At 48.5% G+C, this 20,644-nt stretch overlaps 1 protein-coding gene across 4 annotated transcripts in view; it reads right to left on the reverse strand.

Moving 5' to 3' along the window:
• Positions 1-1,665: 1,665 nt before the first annotated feature.
• The window catches only part of PRDM16 (PR/SET domain 16), a 334,663-nt gene continuing 315,684 nt past the window's right edge, over positions 1,666-20,644 (reverse strand). For 3 of the 4 annotated variants that reach the window (XM_063353750.1, XM_063353749.1, XM_063353752.1), the window contains 6 exons: positions 20,334-20,411; positions 14,159-14,328; positions 13,275-13,449; positions 11,793-12,023; positions 10,664-10,838; positions 1,666-8,119 (listed from right to left, as the gene is read on the reverse strand). In XM_063353750.1, the coding sequence (XP_063209820.1) occupies positions 7,985-8,119; positions 10,664-10,838; positions 11,793-12,023; positions 13,275-13,449; positions 14,159-14,328; positions 20,334-20,411 (964 nt within the window). In that variant the 3' untranslated portion in view covers positions 1,666-7,984. The remainder of the gene's footprint in view (positions 8,120-10,663; positions 10,839-11,792; positions 12,024-13,274; positions 13,450-14,158; positions 14,329-20,333; positions 20,412-20,644) is intronic. The other variant, XM_063353751.1, reaches the window with a different exon arrangement.

Below are 20,644 nucleotides of genomic sequence, written 5' to 3' on the forward strand. Positions count from 1 at the left end.
GTTGCCCAGGGACTTTCTCACTGAAGGCCGGTACAAGCCTTGCTGTAGCAGTTTACGTCTTCAGTGGTTCAACGTAACCCCAGGCTGCCCCTCCAGGTGCAGAAAACACCAGTGTCGGACGCTTTGGTACCACCAAAGTCAGGAGCTGGAGCCACTGGTGGAAGGAGGACCCGAGGGTCAGGCTGTTGACAGCCGCCCAGTCACTCAGCTGCCCAGTAAGGCCCGGCTCAACAGCGCTCTGTGTATTTACTGGGAACAGATTTTTCCTTGACCTTCTCTTTTGCCCCCCGCTCTCATTCCACCCCCCCCCCCCCAAAAAATGGAGCCTTTCTCTCGCTGGTTTATGGTGAATCTCAAGTGCTTTCTGGATGACAAAGTCCACTTGTCAGCAATATTCTTTTAAAAGACTGTTCTCTTCTCGCTAAGGCCTGCCTGACAATCGCTCTATTATCAGAGCTTTCTTAGCCGATAGATTTTTTTCCTTCCCCTCCGGGGCTAATAAGGAGAAAGGTTGCCAGCCGTCCCCGAGAGGCAGAGGGTTTCCACTCAAGAGTTCAGCTAAGACTGAAACCCTTCCATGGCAAACTCCAGGGAAGGGCTATTATGCTGTATGTAGGATACCATCATTTGATCACGATGAATGACTTTTTGAAGCGCGGACCATTCATCAGTTTTGTAATGCGTGTTGTTAGTTCAAAGCCCCTGCTTTCAAGTCATTTTTGCTCCCAGGGCCCCCGCTGAAACATCTGACCGCTATCACTAGACAGTTCGCTAACTCTCAGCTCCCGGTTGTGAAAGGAAATATTCTTGACGTTCTGAGAGAGCTCACTAATTCTTTGTCCTGACCCGTTCCCCCACCCCAGAAGGTTCTCACTCTTCCCCGTACACACTGCCCAGCAAGAACAACGTGTCCCTTCAGCGGGACACAGGCACCGCTCGGTGGCACCTCCTGGACCTCGGCAGCAAGGAGGGGCGTCCATCATTTAATTTTTTGAAGCCCTTTTGAAGTATTACAAACCAAGCACATCAACCGTCAGACAACAAAGTCGCCGCAGAGGCGGTGAGGGCTCGTTAGGCTTCTGCCGCGTCATTCACAACACGGGGATGCTCTGCCAGCGCTGGGCACCGCGCAGGCGGTCACCCCCCGCGGCGCTCAGAGGAGGACGTCAACACCCCCGCTGCCAGGGCTGCTCGCTCACACCCCCCGCGCTGGAAACCAACAGAGAAAATCAAAGATCGTGCTGGGCACCAGAGGGTGGAAGTGCTCGGAGCCGCTGGGGGCTCTTGGGGAGGATGCACGGCGTCGCCAGCAGCACCCACAGCACAGCACCGGCATCTGCCGCACTCGGACGAGCCGCTTGGGAAGAGAAGGAATAAAAGTTGTTATTTTTGCAGTCTATAAAAGTTCTGAAATCCAATTCTTCATCAGACCGTTTCTTCCTGCCAAACGCCCCCAAACCGCCCCCGTAGAAGCTCCCATTTCCATGTCCTTCCCCTTCAGTTCCTGGGTTTGCCCGGCCGCGTTCCGCCTCTCCAACGTACCGTGCGGCCGAGTGAGAAACGGAGCCGTCCAAACGCCGTCACTCTGCACGACGCTGGGTCTCCATCCTTCTTCCACCAAAAAAAAGCTCACAGGACCATTGCTTATAAAAGCACACAGGTTTATTGCATATCAATCTCATGTATAAATTCATTGTAGCATTGGAAAGATTACATTTGGTATACATTCCTATTCTACAGCATTAACCTCAAAATCAGCTTTTTCTATTCATTATTTTAAAGGAATTTCTCTACACAAGTACATTTGTCTTTTATCACAAGCATCAAAATGAAATCTGTAAAATCGCTTTTTTTAATTATTTTCTACACTTCATATCTTTTATTTCATTATGCTCCCAACAAAGCGATTTCATATTAATTAATAACTGCCAACACTTTTTTTTTTTTTCTTCCTTGGCAGTTCAAGGCTTCTAGCCTCGGACGCAAAATCTAATCACATATACAATAAGTGCATCTACGGAATTTTTTTCTTTTTAATAAAAATTTCACAAACAGACACAATAATGACTGCTAAACACAAGTCATGCACAGTTTACTTATAAACATAACAGAAGCAATATACAATCAAGAATGATATGGAACAAGCACCATCCTCTTTCTCAATGTTTTTTAAACATTATATGAAAACCAGACATTTACAATTGATTTAAAAAAACACTATACAGTTCTAAAGAAAAAAAAAAAACAAACAACCTAAAATCATATCTGTATTGTAACAATGGGAAAAGGAATGACATGGGATGCACAGATTTATGATTCTCGCAAGCACAATATATATATGTTTTAAATTACATCTTCTGCAGGCTGGAAATGACATCAGGGCAAAACATCTCTCGCTTTGAAGAGAGCAACGAGAATGTAAAATACATTGAGAATTACTTTCAGAATTACTTTGTTCACATGTGAATTGCACATTTGGAAATCAAAGCTGCCTTTTTTTTTTTTTTTTTTTTCTTTTTCATTCTTTTTTCCAAAGTGGTACTAAGAATTAATGACAGAAGAAGAAAGAGAAAAAAAAAAATAATCTTGGAATCATTCAATAACATTTTAATCACAGTATCACTCAACACTACAGAGAAAAAGTTTTCATGGCTTTGTGAGAACACTACTGACCGTCGCCTGGGAGCAGAGGGTTTTGCCCGTACGTTACCAGCACCGACGCGCGCGGGATGCGCCGCCCCCGGAACCGGGCAGGTTCCGACACCCCCACGCTCCCTCTCCCCCCCCGCCCCCGCCACACACACACACACAAAATACAGCACGTAAAAATCGAATGTAAGTCAGTAGATTGAAATGGGCTGGGGGGAGGGGGGGGGAGGGGGGGGCTCACAATCCAGTGCTTTGATGCTTAGAGTCAAACACGTTCACGTCGTTGTGCAAGTGCTTTTCGAAATGCTTCGTATGAAGTGGAAAAGAAGCCGTTTTTCAAGAGCGTCTATTGAAAGTCTAAGTGCTGATTAGGGAGGAATCGAAAGCTTCCACTAGTCTGTTCTAAGCAAGACGGAAACCAAGCGCTGTGTTTTGTCCCCGAATGCAGTTGAGAAAACTCGGACGGCGTTTTGCCGTTTCGCCCCGCTTGGTTCGGCTTTGCTGCCGGCACCCGGCTGCTCCTGCGGAGCCCTGCGCATCCCTTGGCGTCCCCTCGTGTCCCCTCGCACCCGCCAGGCGCAGGACCCGGCCCGGGGCACTGTCACAGGCAGGCACCGGCCCCGCAGGGACACCCGTGTGCGGCACACAGCAAAGCGGGGGCTGGCGTGGCCCAAAGGAGAGCCCGGCACGGCAGCCACGCAGCACCTGCATCACCCACAGCCATCCCCACGAGTCCCCACTGCCGCGGGCCGAGCAGGCGAGAGAAAGGGAAATCACCCACGTCAGACCCACCTTCCCCTCCCGACCCGGCTCAGGCAGAAGGACGTAGCCGCGATCACAGCCGTGCTCGGGAGAAGCAAGGACCCTTCTCAGGGCAGCTTTACTTCAGCCCGGGAACAGCCAGGGGCCGTCGGCTTAGCTGGTTATACCCCAAATTCACAGGGCTTTCCCCGCCTCTCCTCCTTGCTCTTGTGGCGATATGGCTACGAGATGTGAAAATACTCTTAATAAATAGATGCTACACGAATATTCTTGGTTTAAATCCCACCTCGAGCGGTGCCCTGGCTTTCCAACAAAGAGCAATTCTGGTCACCGCCCCCCACGCCCCGCTGTGCCGCTCCAGGGCCACGGCGCCCCAGCTCCGGGCGATGGTGGCAGCCATGGCCCAGGGAAGCCAAGGGACCCAGAGCTGTCACCCTGCGCCCTGGTGGCAGAACCCGCCTCGAGACGCCCTTCAGAACAAGGGATTGCTGTTGTCTGCAACAGCAAATCAAAACCTAAAACATCTGCCAGGAGTTGCAACACATTTCAAGTGCAATTGAATGAAAGCTACAAGATAAATAGAGATTCAGTGAGGCTTTCTGTTTATTTATCTTAACCGTGGGAAAATTAAAACTTGTAATCAGTGCTAAATTAGAGGAGTCGGGAGATCCTACAACAAACAGACACTAGCTAGAGAAAACGGGAAGAAAACTGAATTAGGAAATATGAAAAGGAAAAAAAAAATCATTTCATGATTTTAAAAACGCTATTTTTAATGTCCTTAATCCCTGGCTGGATTGTACCTCCCCATCCCTGGCCGCAGAGCCCCGGGGAGCAGAACAGCCTGCGAGGGAGACGGCAACGGCGCGAGCTCGGCAGAGCCAGGAGCTGCCAACAAACGGTGCTTCGGGAGAAACCCCGACCGGCCGGGGGCTGAGACACTGGGGGGGACACCACGAACACCCCCAGAGAAACCCCCACGGGAACGCCTGCACTGCTCGGTGCTGGGCCCGACTCCGGAGCCCGGCTCCCTGCCGCTCCCCCGGCCGCGCTGTCTCCTCCTGCCGAGGAGCGCGGTGCCTTCAGAGGTTGCTTCAGCGACGATGAACACGACACCGGGCCAGAGCTCGCGAGCGCTTGCCGTCACCCACAGATCTCGTTCCGACAGGGCAGACAGCGCTGCGGCCCCGCAGAAAGATGCTCAGACGTAGGGTTCGCTCCAAGCAGATACTCCAGGAGCCAGGGGGCTGCAGCTCGGGCTTTCGTGCTGTAACGGACAGGACCCATCTATCCCCGTGCGTAAGGCCGGGCTGCGTTTCCGTGCTCTCCTGGGGCAGGTCTGGGAACCTGCAGGTCTGACGGTCCCACAGCGGCTGAGCGCTGCTCCGGGCCGTGCTGGCATCGCTCGCCGGATGAGTCTGTGTGTGCCGGGGAGCCAGGCTGGCAGCCCCCACCAACCCAGCGCTGCCACCAGCTCCGTGTCCGCGTCCCCTCGGCAGAGTCGCCCGCTGGCCCCCGGCTCCGTCAGCTGCTCCCTCCCAGGGCTGCAGCACCCGGGGAGGCACCGGGTCCCCCCAGCTCCTGGGGCTGCACCCCAGTCCCAGCGGGCGGCAGGGGCTGCCGGGGGGACACGCAGCATGGTGGCATTGTTTGCGGCTTGGTGGCATCACTTGTCAGACCGGTGGCATCACTTGTGGCACGGTGGCATCCCTTGCTGGCCTCCCCGGTCCTGCTGGCCGTGCTCGGCGAAGGGCGCGCGGGGAAGGGGCCGCTCGCTCGCTGGCGGAGGCTGCGTTTGCTTTTCCAACCGGCCGAGGAAATAAATAGAAACCCGCGTCTGACGCAGCGGCCGCTTCAAGGCAAAAGTAACAGACCGTGTGATTGTCTGGAGAGTCGGCAGCAAGGCTAGCAGGACTGATCGGGGTCACTTGGCACGTGGACAAAATCTTCCTACTCCCTGGTTATCAATCATACAACATACAACCTTAATTACACCATTTTGGTCCTTCACTACATACTTATATTAACATTATTTCTTCACAATAGTGATATCTAATGCAAAAAATACTGTTAAGGAAGAAATAAAATAGGAAAAGAATTAGCAAAAAATTACAAGTTATATACAGATTAAAATAAATTCCATCAGGAAAAAAAAAACACAATTCTTTTATTATTTTCAGTTGGCCCCCGTGGGAATAATTTAAAGGCCAAGCGCCTGGGCAGGGCTGTGCTGCAGCAGCAGCGGAGGCAGATGTGCCGGGACGGGAACGGCCCGGCCCCGTCGCAGAGCCGGCTTTCTTTTGACATTCTGGGCTCTCGGGCTCTCCTCACCCCGGAGCCTTGTGCAAATACACGGAGCAGTTCGGCTTACACCGACCGGTGGGCTCGGAGCCTTGGGCACTTTCACAGGGCCTTGCCGAAAACCAAAAAGGAAGGGTAAACGCTCTTGGGAAACACACCGGTGCTGCTCAATCTACCTGGAGTCCCTTCTGCGCCAAAGCTACCCCAGACGCTTCCCCCCGGGGACAGGGGATGCTCCCGGCTATCCCAAACCAGCCTCCTGGCTGCAGGGAGGGAGTTACAAGGGTCTTGTTCCTGACACAACCTCCGCTTTAGTTGAGTGGCGGCTGCCTTTGTTTTGGCATGCTGGGATGAGGCTTCGCCACCGCCTCCCTTCACACCGGCCCGGCACAGACGCCTCCGGCTGTTCTCTCCACGCCGGGAAGGCAGAGGGGCTGCGCACGTCAAGTATTTACAGGCAGATATACTGACCGCTGGCTGCTGTTTCTCTGAAATCGGCCATTAACCCAGTTCTGCAAGCAGTTATCACTTGGTACAACACTTCCTAGAAGCACGCCCAGCACTAAAATACGCTGAAGTCAGTGGGAAAAGCTCCTCTCGACCTCCCTGGCTCGGGACGCGACCCGTGCCCAGCCAGGCCGTGGCTGTGGAGCTGCAACGGGCGAAATGCAGCGCGTGTCCTCCCTCAGCGGCAGGAGCACTCCAGCCTCGGCATTTCTCGTCTTTAGATGCTGCACTTAGAAAAATTCTCAGGACACACATTCTAAACTTTATCTGTGTGGCCAACGTTACTCTTTGCAAGGTCCGATTGCTTTCCTGACTGTTCCGTAATTCAGCTTTACCTGCGAAACCGCTGCTCCAACAGCAGATTGCAACTGCAGTGTAGAACAGCATGAACACCACAGTACTTCTGGAGGCTGCTTTGTATCGGTAAAGAAGATGAGACTTTGAAGCGATTTAAAAATCACTCATTAAATACCTGTGAGCAATTTTAGAGTCAGAGAGACAATTTGATTCTTAGCTGTGTGCTCGAAGAGAGGGCCGTACCCCTGAGGATGCTGAAGCAAGGAAATTTTAATCTTTCTACTTAAATTAGAGGCCAAACAGCGGTGTGCTATGCATGAGCAACCATCCAGCATACCAAAACAACTGCATGAGTCAGAAATTTCTGCCACAGTTCCTGGATACTATCGACACCGAAAGGATGTCGCTCTAAGAAAACCCAAAGAAGCCCTGGGAGATAAAGGAGAAGATGTGCCTGAATCGCCCCCCGTAAGGCGAGCCTCGCCCACCACGCGCGCCTTCTCGCGCACGGGCAGGGGTTTACCCCGGGACCGCTCTGCCTGGGAAAGTCCAAGCATTTCCCGCAGCCCGGTCCATGGCGGTGCCCCCGGCCCCTCACCAGCTGCGCACGCCTTGCTCTGACACACGCCGACGCTCCCAGCCCCGCGGCAGCTCGGGCGCACGGAGAAGGAAAGCTCTCCTAACCTCGCAGCGCAGGCACACGCACACAGGGCATCCAGGGCACAGCCGTGACCGTGAACCACAGATTTGCACGGTACATCGATAACCCCAACCTCAGCAACGCCCCAGGCTGAAGATTTCTCACCCGGGGCGCTGGATGTGGTGTATCACGAGTGCAGGCAACGTGGCCTCGCATTCGAGACGCTTTGCACTGTGCCAATACGTTTCACTGGGAACAAGGGATAGGGCGGCATTTCTGTGGGAGCGCAGAATTTCAAATTCTTTTGGGGGTCAATTAAATGGGTTGAATTTACCCTTCCCTGGTATAACTCCAGTGACTAGGTCAGAATTGCACCAGGGATGGGTCGCACCTGGCTCTCTTGCCTTATGACTTCACTATCCAGCTGAATTGGAAGGAAATGCTACCGAATGGTTTCAAGCTTTCATTAATACGCAGGCTTTACTGGCTCAGTGAGACTGGTTTGTAACGTTAGAGGGGCCAATATTTGATTGCACCGTTGCAATTCGTGTCTTGCTCGTGCTATTCCTATAGACTGTGAACTCCTAGGGCTGCATCAGGGTTGTCCAGTTCTGGAGAGGTTCGTTCTGATAAATTAGAAGTGAAAACTCTGGAGAGATAAAAATGCAGGACTTGCAGGTCGGATGCGACAGGTTTCCTTCTCAGCCAAAAGTCCAGACGACTCCCTGAGGCCCTCTCATCCATCTTCTGCTTGCTAGGATTTTTGCTAGGATAATTGCAGCACCACCGCCTCCTCGCTTGGACTCTGGCCAGTGCCTTGGTGACCTCTCAGAGGTGGTTGATGGGGTTAAAGGTCCCCGACTCTGAAGCTGCTCCTGCCATGTCCAACCAAGCACCCAGCGAGTTCTGGGAGGACGTGTGGAGGGGAGCGTTCTCAGACAGGGACAGCATCATTGCATAAGCCTGGAGGAGAAGAGAGTAACGCAGAGGAGACGTGTGAGCGCACACGCGGGACAGGCTGGAACAACCGTGTGAAGCACAGCACACCAACCGCATGGGAAACGGAGCCTTTGCCCGGGGCTGAGACCCTTGCCAGCAGGTCTAAATGTCCATCCACATGCCAGGGTGACGCCATCGTTCCAACTGCCCAAATTGCCACCAAGTTTAGAGGCAGTGGTAGGGTTACTCAGCAGAGGCCATCGTTCCCACTGGCTTTTATAGGACCAAACCCTTTCTGTGCCAGCTCCGTGCTTGGCCACAAACCCACACGCTTGATTCTAGGCTCTGCTCCCAGGGGAAAGCCGCTACATGCGGAATGCCAATTAGTTTGTGTTGTTTTGTTCTACAGACAAGCAAGTGGCTAAGTGAGACCAGTGCCCGATCACACGCCACCGAAATGGCGAAGCAACATCCACGCCAGCTGCAGGCCGACGGGCAGCAGGATAACCACCCTGACCCACTGCTTGGCATGAGCTGCCTGGTGCCTGCAGAGACCGCAGCTATTTAGGAATATAGGCGTGAAATGCTCATTGGCATTACCAGTGTGTCCATGTGCTCTTGGCACGGTAGATCTATTGCTGCAGTGAAACGGTTAAAAGCGTCTGCTGAGAAAAATGCAGCAAGACGTCCGTTTTCTCTATGACAACCCGCTTGCTTCTTTGTAACCTAGACGCTCTCCCTCCTCCAAGACTACTTGTCTCACACACCTTCGTGTCCTTTCACAGCCCACACAAGTGACGTGAAGACTTAGGTAGATGATAACCTCACACACCGGAGGTGAAGGCCAGCGTAATCGCCACCCACGACCTGAGACAGAGGAGGACACGGTCCCCACGCTCCCTGGTCTGCCTTAGCCGGTGTAACGTATGCTCCTACTTGGCAATGGAATTGGGGCCTCTCCTGCTCACGGAGGTTGCACCCACCCACCCAATCCTTTGCAGGGCAACAGACAAAGACGAGACGTTATCTGGGACACCAGTACAGCGCTCAGCGCAGCAGGACCCTTAGTAACGCAACTGTAATGGTGACAATAGGAACAATTACCCAACTTCAGCCTCTCCTCTCAAAAGCTGAGAGTCAGATCTACTTGTCAAGCCAACGCATTCAGGTTTTGTAGGTGCGTGCTGGAAGAGGTACAGCTTTGTAGCGCTATAGGCGTGCACGCTTCTAAAATTGCTTAGAAGAAGGACAGCCACAAAGGAGTGCTGTGCTGCTCACACAAAAGTTGTTTTACTATTACGTTTCCTGCACAAGAGATGGTTCAAATTACTTAAGTTACTTATTCTGATTTAAGTGTAACCATTCGTGCACCTCATACGTTATAAAATTGGTTCAAAAACCAAAAATAGCCCACCCCACCCAAGCACAGCACCTAACAATGTAGTAGAAATGTTAAAAGAGCAAGCTGTTCCTGAAGTGTTAGTATATTCGGCATATTAGTCACAGGACACATGTAAGAGTCAGGCAAGTGGCTTGTGTTTAAATTAGTTTCACCCGGAAAAAAGCTGTGTCTTATCTTCAAGCAGACCTACCCCAGCTTCAGTACTAGCACCTACTATGAAAAAGAACAATAATTTCACAAGTTTTGGGTGATGATAAATCAAAAATCATGTTGTGCTTGGCAACTGCATTAAGCTACTGCTTTGCCGGACATTTGAAATAGATTTAATGACAAATTCTGTTGCTTGAAGGTTAGAAAGAGACTCCAAGGCAACAGCTCTACTCATCGCCCACGAAGGGTTGAGTATGCCCTCTCCAGTCCAGTCCAGTGATGTAACTTTATTGAACAGCTCTTTCGTGAGAATCCTTTTGTAGGGATCAAGATACGAACTTCATAAAACTGGACTGAGCATTTTGGTTTAACGAAAAAGCAGAAAGCACAAATGGATCTGCCCCAAACCTCCAGACTTTTCTCAAAACTCCAATAGATGCCGAGATGTCATTTTGGGTTTTTTGGTGGGTCTGAACTGGTCTAGCTCAGTAAGCAGACTTCCATTTTATGGTTTGCTTTTAGAAATCAGGGAGATACATGAGGAATTTCTCTAGACTTGCTGGACTGCAAGTCCTGGAAATGCTGTTGTCCATTACACCTTTTACAATCAAACCCAAGGATACTTCATCACTGTTCCTGCAGACCACACCTCGAGTTTCTTAGTATGTACCAACTGAAGGCCCATCCCAAAGTATAAATAAGTAATAGTCATAAAAACATTTATACAGACAGATAAAACCAGACAGATGCCTCTATCTTTCTATATAAGCATGTTCTCCCGGCACAGGCTAAGCGATAAATTGACCTGGTGACCTAGAACTGATGCCCACTCCGTTCCTCCTCTGCTTTAGCACAGTCGCAACAAGACACGGTTCACATATGATTCAGGCATTACGGTTAGAATTCCTGCTCGCTGGAAGGGGAAAATAAACCTTAGCTAAAGGAGGCCAGCTGCCTGCTAACCCTACCGTACGTGCCGGTGGCAAGCTAGATAAAATGGTCTGTCATATACCTACCTGGTTTTTAGCCTGCCTGTACAGAGTCTGTTTTATTGTCTCAGAGTCTAAGGTGGAATTAAACACATCTTTAACTTCAAATGCTTCCTCGGCTGCTTTGCGAAGATCCAGCCCCTTCCCAAAATTCGGCATCTGCTCCAAATCTAACAAGCCGGCTTCGTCCTCCTCAATACACCTGTACCAATGACCAGGGGAAGGGGTTGACCTGTTGTTAGCTCGTCTCACCGTTCACATCTCGCCAATGTGCGTGTTGCTAACCCAGTGCCTGCATGCACATACCATGGGGGGCTCACAAGCCACATGCATGGACTGACGGACAGACAAACACGACAACGACACAAAATGCAAGGAGCAAAGAAAAAGTGGAGAGCACGACTATGCACAAACAAGCATTAGTGCTATCAATATTTGTGAGTCAGCGTGGCTACAATTCACTTTGGTCTCGTGTGTGGAGATGTCCAGCTCCTGTCCGCTCCCTGAAATGTCTGACGCTGGATCAATGTCTGAGGAACACTGCCGCATTGTCTTTGAGTTGCAATGAAAACAGTGATGCACTGAAATCGAGTAAGATACTACTTTGCATCGTGGGACATCTGTTACAAATACCAATTAGGAAACTGAGGCTAAAAAAAAGGCTAAGCCTATACTATGTGCAACAAACTTCAATTTTAAAGGTGTCTAGATGTGGCTTGACCTCGGGAAAAAAAAGGCTTCACTTTTTCCCAGAGCTCTGAGAACTCCACTTGAAGTCAACAACATTCTGCTCCAATTCAAAGGGGCAGAGCAGCACAAATCGGCTGGCACAGACGGGCCTCCTCCTTTGCCCTGACCAGTGTTTAGAGAACTGTGGTACCCCGAAAATGCTGTTTTCTGTGTTGGACTAACTGTTCCCCCGATAGAAACTTCTCAAGTCTTGGATATACACCTCATCCCAGGTTCTCCTTGCAGTCCACTTGTTTCGTGTCCCCCACCATGGTGAAAATGGAATCTCTCAAGAGAATGCTTAAATCAAACTGGAGGTATGATACATGGCTTGAAAAATAAAACAACAGCACTCACAATCTACCAGTGACACTGGGTCAGAACTCTGAGCCCCGTTTGACTTCTCAAAGGGAATGGCCCACCTCACCTTCGGGTGTGGTCAAAGCTCATGGTGAGAGATGTGGGCTCTTCATCCTCCTCATCCTCAAATGCTCCTCGGGGCTCTGCGGCGGGTGATACCGTTTCATCCTGTGACTTCCCTGTCAGGCTGTCATCGTCTTCCTCTTCCAGTTCTTCATCTTCATCATCCACATCTTCTGTTTTCTCATTTGCTAATCCATGACACTGGGAATTGCCATCAATATCCTGGATTTCTGGCCTGAAATATTTGGTCACAGGGGGGAAAAAGAAAGAAAAGAAAAAAAGATGCCAAATGCGTAAGTCATGCGTTTTCGCTGTAATGCAAGACCTTGATAATTTTATACATATGTATGAATACAAAGACATATTTATGTACATATATATATATTATTTAAACTGCAAGGAAAATGAAAACCAACATGTTTGAGACATTTAAAAATCGGCCTTCACAGTGTCTTAAGGGCTAATAAGCACGTCAAGTATATACTAGTCCCAGTGCTTTTCAAACTAGAATTTTGTCTAGTCTGGATTTAAATGATGGGTTTCCATCTCATAGAATACAGCCTTGGTGGGACAAGCGGCTTTCCTCCTTCTCCGTGCTACTGTATTCTAACAATCTCCCTTCGAGCAACCAGGAGGAGGAAGCTTCCTCCTGGTGTAATCTAACAGCCAGCCTGAATTCTCTCTCAGATTGCTTTTGCTATTCATGCCCTACGGACCTAGTGGACTCCACCAAACTAGCGGTTTTATATTACGTTAAGAGAACGAGAGCAGGATCACGAGCGCTATGGACTTGGAACCCAATCGGATGCCACCAAGCGACATAAAATAAGACTAACATCTTCACCAGAAATTTTACGTCAGCACGTTCCACGCTTCTCACTGTTCTTTCGCATCATCATGTGGATTTCTCACACTTACGTTTTGGACTTAAACCTTAGTATTGGCATTAAACAGCTAATTGTGAAAACAGGATAGCAGCAGGCGGAATATCACTCCGTCAAAATACGGTTTGTGATACGGAGAGATCTGAAACAAACTAGTAGACTAGAAAAGCAGGTGCCTCTGGTTTCCTTAACCAGTACTTTCTGACCAGTGATGGAACAGGCCACGTGGCTTCACGGCAGAAGGTAATGGTTCAATATTCACATTTTTACCTAGAGAAACGGTGTTTTCTCACAACTATTGCGCTGGAGCCAGCGGCAGCAGCCTGCCTGCTTGCCTGCTCTTCTCCGGAAATTTGCTCCACTGGTTGCTCCCACCAGTCCCCAACCGTTCGTGCCTCCCTGGTGTCAGCCCTCCTAACTGAAGCCACTTTCTGAAAAGACCTGATACAGCTTAGAGATTAAAGTCGAATGCATTTTCCTCCCAAACTGTTACATTTCTCTCTTTTGAGCGTTTCACACCAAGTACTGCAGGACAGAGGCTGACGGGTCTTTCAACCACGTTAACAATACATCTCACCAGATAATTTTATTTGCTTGTCTACCTTTTATCTGCTAAAGTTGATGCTTGATTCATCTCACTATTTGCAATAAAATTTCTGATTTCAGAGAAATACGAATCCTCTTTTTCATCTAAAAGTGCATGGTTGTCGGATTCCGAGTTTGGGGAAGAGGCACTGGTCCCAAGGTGGTTTGTAATGACTCCGGAGTGCTGGCTCACTGGGAGAGAAACAAGAAAAGAGAACAGGAGAAATAATCAGGTATTGTCAAAGCTATTATTAAGAGGAAAAATAAAAGAGGAGCATTAGGCAAAAATCCTCTCACGATATATTAATGATTTAAGAGAAATCTCATGCCTCGAAGCTGCCAAAGGAAGCTCATGTTTTCCAGGCTTGAACTACAGAGCTCCCTGCAGCGCTGCCTCCAGCTCTGGGGTCCCCATCAGAAGGACACGGAGCTGCTGGAGCGGGGCCAGAGGAGGCCCCGGAGATGCTGGGGGGGCTGGAGCCCCTCTGCTGTGGGGACAGGCTGAGAGAGCTGGGGGGGTTCAGCCTGGAGAAGAGAAGGCTCCAGGGAGACCTTCCAGCCCCTGCCAGTCCCTAAAGGGGCTCCAGGAAAGCTGGGGAGGGACTCTGGAGCAGGGAGGGGAGCCGTGGGACGAGGGGCAATGGTTTTAAACTGAGAGGGGAGATTTAGATGAGATATTAGGATGAAATTCTTTGTGATGAGCCCCTGGCCCAGGTTGCCCAGAGCAGCTGTGGCTGCCCCATCCCTGGAGGGGTTCAAGGCCAGGTTGGACGGGGCTTGGAGCAACCTGGGCTGGTGGGAGGTGTCCCTGCCCAGGGCAGGGGGTGCCACTAGAGGATCTTTAAGATCCCTTCCAACCCAAACCATTCTATGATAAGCACACAGCAATGCCCCTATCTACCTGGAACATTCTCGTGTTCGTGTTTCTTAAGATGTCGGTCCAAGTTGGTCTGCTGCCCAAAGCATCGGTTACACAGGTGACATTTGAATGGCTTCTCCTTGTTATGGATGTTTCGAACGTGCCGCTGGAGGTTGGAGGAAATGCTGAATGACCTGTCACAGTATTTACACCTGAAAAATAGAAGCAAATGCCAAAGAGTGCAACGTGAGGGGAAAAAAAAAGAAAAAGAAAAATCTGACTATCAGAAAACCAGAAAATGTTGGTCTATAAATCTTTACTCAGCTGAGGACCTGGGAAGCACAAGGCATTAATCATTCCAGACAAATCTGATATTATTGTTATTCAAGGAGCACAAAGAAAGGATTAGGATTAATTAAGAAGTGAGCCGTCCAAACAAATAAGAATTTTAAACAAAATAATTACTTTTCCACACATGAATGTAAATATGAGAAAGGTGAATTTATTTCTTCCACCCTTCTCATTTTGTAGGGGAAGTAGGTAAAATATGGCTGTGGAGGGAGGAAAAAGAAGACAGAAGGAGAAGAAAGAAGGGAGGTTAAATGTATAAAATAGTTATTAGCTAGCATATCCCTACATGACACAGTTATCTCGACACACAGAAAACTCCAGATTTATTTGTGAAATTCCTTGTGGTACTCAAGACGTAGGCAGTACAGCGTGCCTTTAGAGGTAATTATGGTTATTATTATAGTACAATAGCTCCCAAGAAATACACCGTAGCTTCCAAACAGGATAAGATTTACTCCTATGTAGTGAATATCTGGTTTACGATGAAAAAATGTGGAATGCGAGGAGCCAAGCCAGAATGTTTAGGGAAACTGCTGAGTGAAGAAATGTTCCCTCTTTGAAGCAAACCTCTGCAGGACCCACGCTAGATGTGCTGGACGCTTGTTCAAAGTTGGCACCCCCCCTCTCTGGATTCAGATTCCCCCCAAACAGAAACAAGGCTCCGCTAAACCGTGGAGCTTTGCGAACTTGGGCCTCTACGTCTCCTCCAGCGCAGGAGGAGGAGGCAGCCGACGTACTGAAGAGGGCAGCTTTGAGCCACAATGAAGAGTTTCGGAACTAAAGCCACAGAAAATCTAATTCCTCTCTGAATCCGCCTGAATCCCTCATTAGATCTCCCTTTAAATACGTCATTTGTACCTCAACAAAGCTGCTTTCCTCATGGCTCTACTTCCAAAACCCACGAGAAGTAGAATCCTGTCTCCGCTGCAGACCTCTGCAAATCCTCTACGCTTACGGGACAAAATAAAAACTGGTCTTAAGCCCCCGTAATTCCAGAACAAAACCGCTTGCTTCAGCGGAACGGCTCTCTGCTCCTCTAACCCAGAGCAAAATTTGTCCCACCGAGCTGAGCTGCTCCTTGATAAGACATGGAGATGGTGCTGCATTTGTGTACGTCTTGGGAATAGAACCACAGAATCACAGAATCCTCTGGGTTGGAAGGGACCTATGCATGCCACTAGCTCAGGACGTGAAGAGGGCAGATGGACCTTGTCCTGGGCCTGTGTCACTCAAGTATGAAACTGGATTTGCCTTGACACTAAGGACGTAGTATTGTTTCCTACAAACACAACAGGTTCAGATACGGGAAGGAGGTTTAAGCGTAAAAAAATCTATGCTGTGAAACACACACACAACTTCCAGATGTGCTACAGCTGTGATTTTTATTTGGTCTCTAAAAATAAATTGATATTATTTTTGGAAATAGCAGAGATACATTTATGAAACACTCTCTCTCACTGAATGTTTATGGATTCCATGTCCACCTCCGAATTTCCTACTGTTAAATCACCAAGAAGAATAAAGATATTTCAAATAATGAACCTTTATTATGATTAACCTAGGAAGAAAGCAAAAATCTCTCATTTAAACCACAGTTTTCTCAGCCTTCAAAAGTTCTTCTTTTTCATTTTTTCAAAAAACACGAATGGAACAAGTAAAGAAAACAAGACATTATTTGAACATCAGCAAGAATAAGCACAGTTTTCCAGCTCTTATTCTCCTCCTATCTGCTGGCAATGAATGAATCTGCTGTCAGCCGCTGCCAGGCTTCCGCAGCGTCTGCTGCTCAGCACGTCCGAACACTGAAATGTCCGAAATAGCCGATACCCCAATATCCCTGTTACTCGCAGGACTTTCATTAGCGCTTTTGCCTGGCTTGGTTCTACTGGGGTTGCCCCCGCAGCCCCCTCCTCGTCCCTGCTGAAGCCCAGGGCTTCCCTCCCCTCCCTGCCTGGCCCCGCCGGCTCCGGCCCTTCTCCGCGGAGCGCCCCTTCCCCGCGGAGGAGCCCCCTTCCCCGCGGTGCCCGGTGCCCGGCACACGGGCTGCCCGCGTCGCTCGCAGTCCCAGCCACTTCAAAGGCAGCGCTCGATGCGCCGGGCAGGAGAGACCCGGCCTCCCGTATGTCGATTTATTTAGATGTTCAGGAAGTCTTTGAAAAGTTTCCTTTGACAGGTCCCCGCTCTAACTATGAGCTATGTGGATCCAGGGTAGGGGACGGAGAAAGGATAAAGAGCTTGTTAAAAAAATAGAAAACAGAGGGGCATTCGAAAGGAGCAAGAGCTAATGTCTGAGAGCAAAGGGATGAGGGAGACGTACTGCGTTATTTGTGGTCCCAGAGGGGTCGGTGCTTGGATCTCTGCTGGTTTTAATCTAAATAAATGACCCAGACGGAGGAACCAGCTTAAATTCAGGGAAGAGGTGAACACAGAGGCAGGAGAAGAATAAAACTCAAGAGAAGTGATATTTGCTTTGTAAACACACTGACAAAATGCTAATAAAGTTTCTTCCTTATCAGTTTAAAGTAACACACCAACGGGCTACGAAAACACAAAGCGGGAGTGAACGATAGCTAAGAAGGAGCCAACGCCGGACCTCGGGAGCCCCGAGGAAGGGCAGGCGATCTCGGAGCCGCAGGGGAGGCGGGTACCTGGTGTGAGACACGGGAAGGGGGACAGCAGAGAGCAAAGCCCCGCGAGGAGCGACTGAGCTCAGCGCTGCACCACTGGGACAGGTCGGTAACGCTTCCAAAGAGACAGCAGGGCCTTTGATAACACCTTTGTAAAGTCTCAACAGCGTGACAGCACTGGCAAAATTTTCCACTTATTTGATGACCAATGTGAGCTGTAAGGACGGAATTGTAGAAACAAAGCATAAAGCACAGGGACCGCTACTCCTCCTCCGAGCAACTCCTCAATCTCAAGTGCATTTATACCAGTGATGAATTTAGGCTATATTTTAAAAACAGAAAACGAGAATGAAGAGGTATTGATTGAACTATGCGCAATCTTAAGTGAGGGGTAGATGTCAGCTTTAGTTGTTAGTTTCAGCTTAATGCAGATAACAGGACACGGGGGCCTGAAAGGAAATTAAAGAAAAACAAATTCAAAACAGACGTCAGGAAGCACATCTTTATAGGAGGAATCACAGCCTGGCAGGCAACGCGTCAGGATTGGGTGTAATTCAAGAATCAATTAGATGGCATCCTGGAGGGAACGGACATTTGAAAGAAGAAAATAAAGTCTTACTGAATCAAACCGCTTTTAGTTGTTCTCAGCCCAGGTTTTAGGTAGTTTCTGTGATTCTGTGATTGCAGAGAATGAAAACAAAGCCAAGAAGCAAACCCACCGCTACGACACACCTCTATGTTCCTGTGTCCCGAGCATAAGGAGCTTCACGAAAAACTGCCCCTCCTGGATTGGGCTTGGAAAGCTCAGAATGACAACAGAGTCCTGTGTTTTACGACCCGAGTTTCTGTCGTTAAGTCTGACATGATTTCACAAGCCCAAATTTTATTTTGCATTTCTCTGAAAGAAAGAGTTCAGTTTGATAGACCTTTTTACCACCAGGTTTTGAAATCCACACTACTGAATTTTAGATTTGGTGTGGAAGAGTGAACAAGAGCACGGCGAATTTCACTGGCCAGTGTATCGCCTTTCAGTCTTTTCAAAGCAGTGGATTTGTAGGAAGTAAAGCGCATGACCAGGTATTTCTGACTCTTCAAAAAACATGCAGCGCTTTCCCTTACAAAAAGAATTATTTTGCCTCCTTATTGCTCCTGTGCTGTTAATTCCTACTTCTGACATAATTAAATAGACACCTAGGAAGTTTAAGTGACTTGGTAAAGAACACATCACCTAGCAATGACAACCAGGAAGCAAAACCAAAGCACCTCGTCTTCTGGCCTGCCTGTTTCTTGGTCTACACGAGGACACTTGGTCAGTTTATCTTAGCTTTAAGAACATTGTAATTCATATCTGGATGAATACTTAACACTGACACAGTCAAAAGAAAAAACATTTAAACAATCAAAAGAGAAGTTACAAGAAAGACATCAGTAAAATACTGAAAAGTCAGCAACCTCCTTTTACCTGCATAAAGTCAGCACTTAAAAAACAAGCTTTCAAAACAATTATTGCTGCAGAAGTTGGAAATCTCAGTTCTCTGAGCGCAAAAGAAAATCAATGATAATTAAGCTCTTCTGTAAACGTAGCACTAACTCTCAGGAGTGCTATTATAACGCAACATTGTCCAGAAGTCAAACCTCTATTACAAAAAAAACACACAGGCCATTTTCTGGGAGAAGACCAGATCAAATAAATCTTTATTTTCCTAACCTTTGTTAAGTTGCAAGTCTCCTTTTTTGGAAGAAAACTGCACTAACAATCTCTGAATAATCGGGAGCGAGCGTTTTAGTCAGACAGGGGTGTACAGTGAATACACAGTATTCATTCAAGGCATATCAAATAACGCAACTGAAAAAAAATCAGAACGGGGAATGGTTCCAAAATATATGTCTGCTTTGGAGAGGGTTTTTTTTATTTTTAATTTACCTAATGTCTACACTCAAAATTCTGTATGGGTCTGTATGGAAAAAAATTTGGCTCTGTATGTACCGGGGATTACAATGTGGGAGAGAAGAGCTTCTTAATTTAAACCAAGCATAAAAATCTGATGTATTTGACCACACGGCCTTTTGCTGCTCATAAATTTGTTTGTGTTCCTCTTTATATAATAACTATTACATTAGTTTGTTGTGAATTTACGCCTGTGTACAGAAATACCATACTATTAGCTACCAAAACCGAACCGGTTGGAACTGTTACCATTGTTCGGCAACGCGCAAAACACTTACCCACGTGGTGGAAAACGCAATGCTTGATTTTCAAGTGAGCTCTCAATTCTTTACGCATTCAGTTTTGCTCACATACGTACCTATTCTAACAGGAAATCAACCAAAGCGTATTTGTTGCCAAAGTCTTTTGAAACTGACTGCAAAACACTGGGAGAAGAACACTGGGGGGAAAAATTCCCACTTGGTCTTCCACGAGAAATGTTCCTTCGTACACCTACACACACACACACTTACCTATATTTTCTTGTGAGTTTTATTCAAATTTAAAACCTTTGCTGAAAGAGGAGCCCCTGTATGAGACCCAGCAGCGGGGGGAGCCAGGCTGCAGGCGGGGGCTCCGTGCAGGGTCCTGGCCGGGGGAGGAGATGGGCAGTTTTTCCACGTGCCCCTTTGCACAGACACAGTGCAAACTAAGTATAAAAAGCAGATCCCCTCGTCCACAACCAGCAGAAAACAGTAGCGCAGCCAACTCGGCACGTGAAACAGCGCGTGAGTTTGCCCCCTCACTCTTTAAACTTTGTGATTTCAGGTAGGACACTCCCTAACCGAGGTTTTGATGCAGATACACCACAGGGCTTGGCTTTGCTTTTGTTTTTTGATCCACTACTCCAGGCACCTCCGATATGCCTTAGGAAAAGAAAAAAAAAAGGTCTAGCTAGACCCAGCAGTTAAATTACTGGCAAGCCCTTCAAAACAGCCCGATTTTCAGAGACATTCAGCACCTTCAGCTGTCCTTGAGATGAATGGTTAACGTGAGTGTTAACCAACACTGCAAATCAGGCCACTCCTTCGCCAGCATACATCTAAATATAAGTTAAGTGTCTATCTTCAAGCTGCCAAGCCTGATTATTTTTGGCTGGTACACATAATATACAATCCTATGAATCATTATATGTAATGCTACAGGACTGCGGTATTATGTTGGCACGGCTTTATAGAAAGGAGGAAAAAAAATAAGAGCGGTGAATGAGGAGTGTGTTGGGAAAGGGGTTTTATGTGGGGGACAACATCACCTGTAGGGCTGTTCTCCAGTGTGCGTCCGCAGATGCCTTGTCAGATTTGCTGAGCGAGGGAAGATCTTACCACAGTACCTAGACAGCGGAAGCCAAAGTCACCGTCAGTGCGTGAGAGTCCTGCCACCCCGGATCGTTCCCAAACACCGTGTCACCACCTACCGCCGACCCCACGCCCAAACCACGCACACGGGAGCCCAGCAAGGATGTAGTGACCCATCCCCAACACGCTCCCAGCTCACACCCGAAGGGGAAGATCCTCCCGAGCCTAAGGACGAACAGTTGTGCGCGATACCCTTTGGCTGAGTTTC

The sequence above is a fragment of the Chroicocephalus ridibundus genome, chromosome 16 (assembly GCF_963924245.1).
Source record: "Chroicocephalus ridibundus chromosome 16, bChrRid1.1, whole genome shotgun sequence".
Classification (NCBI taxonomy): Eukaryota; Metazoa; Chordata; class Aves; order Charadriiformes; family Laridae; genus Chroicocephalus; species Chroicocephalus ridibundus.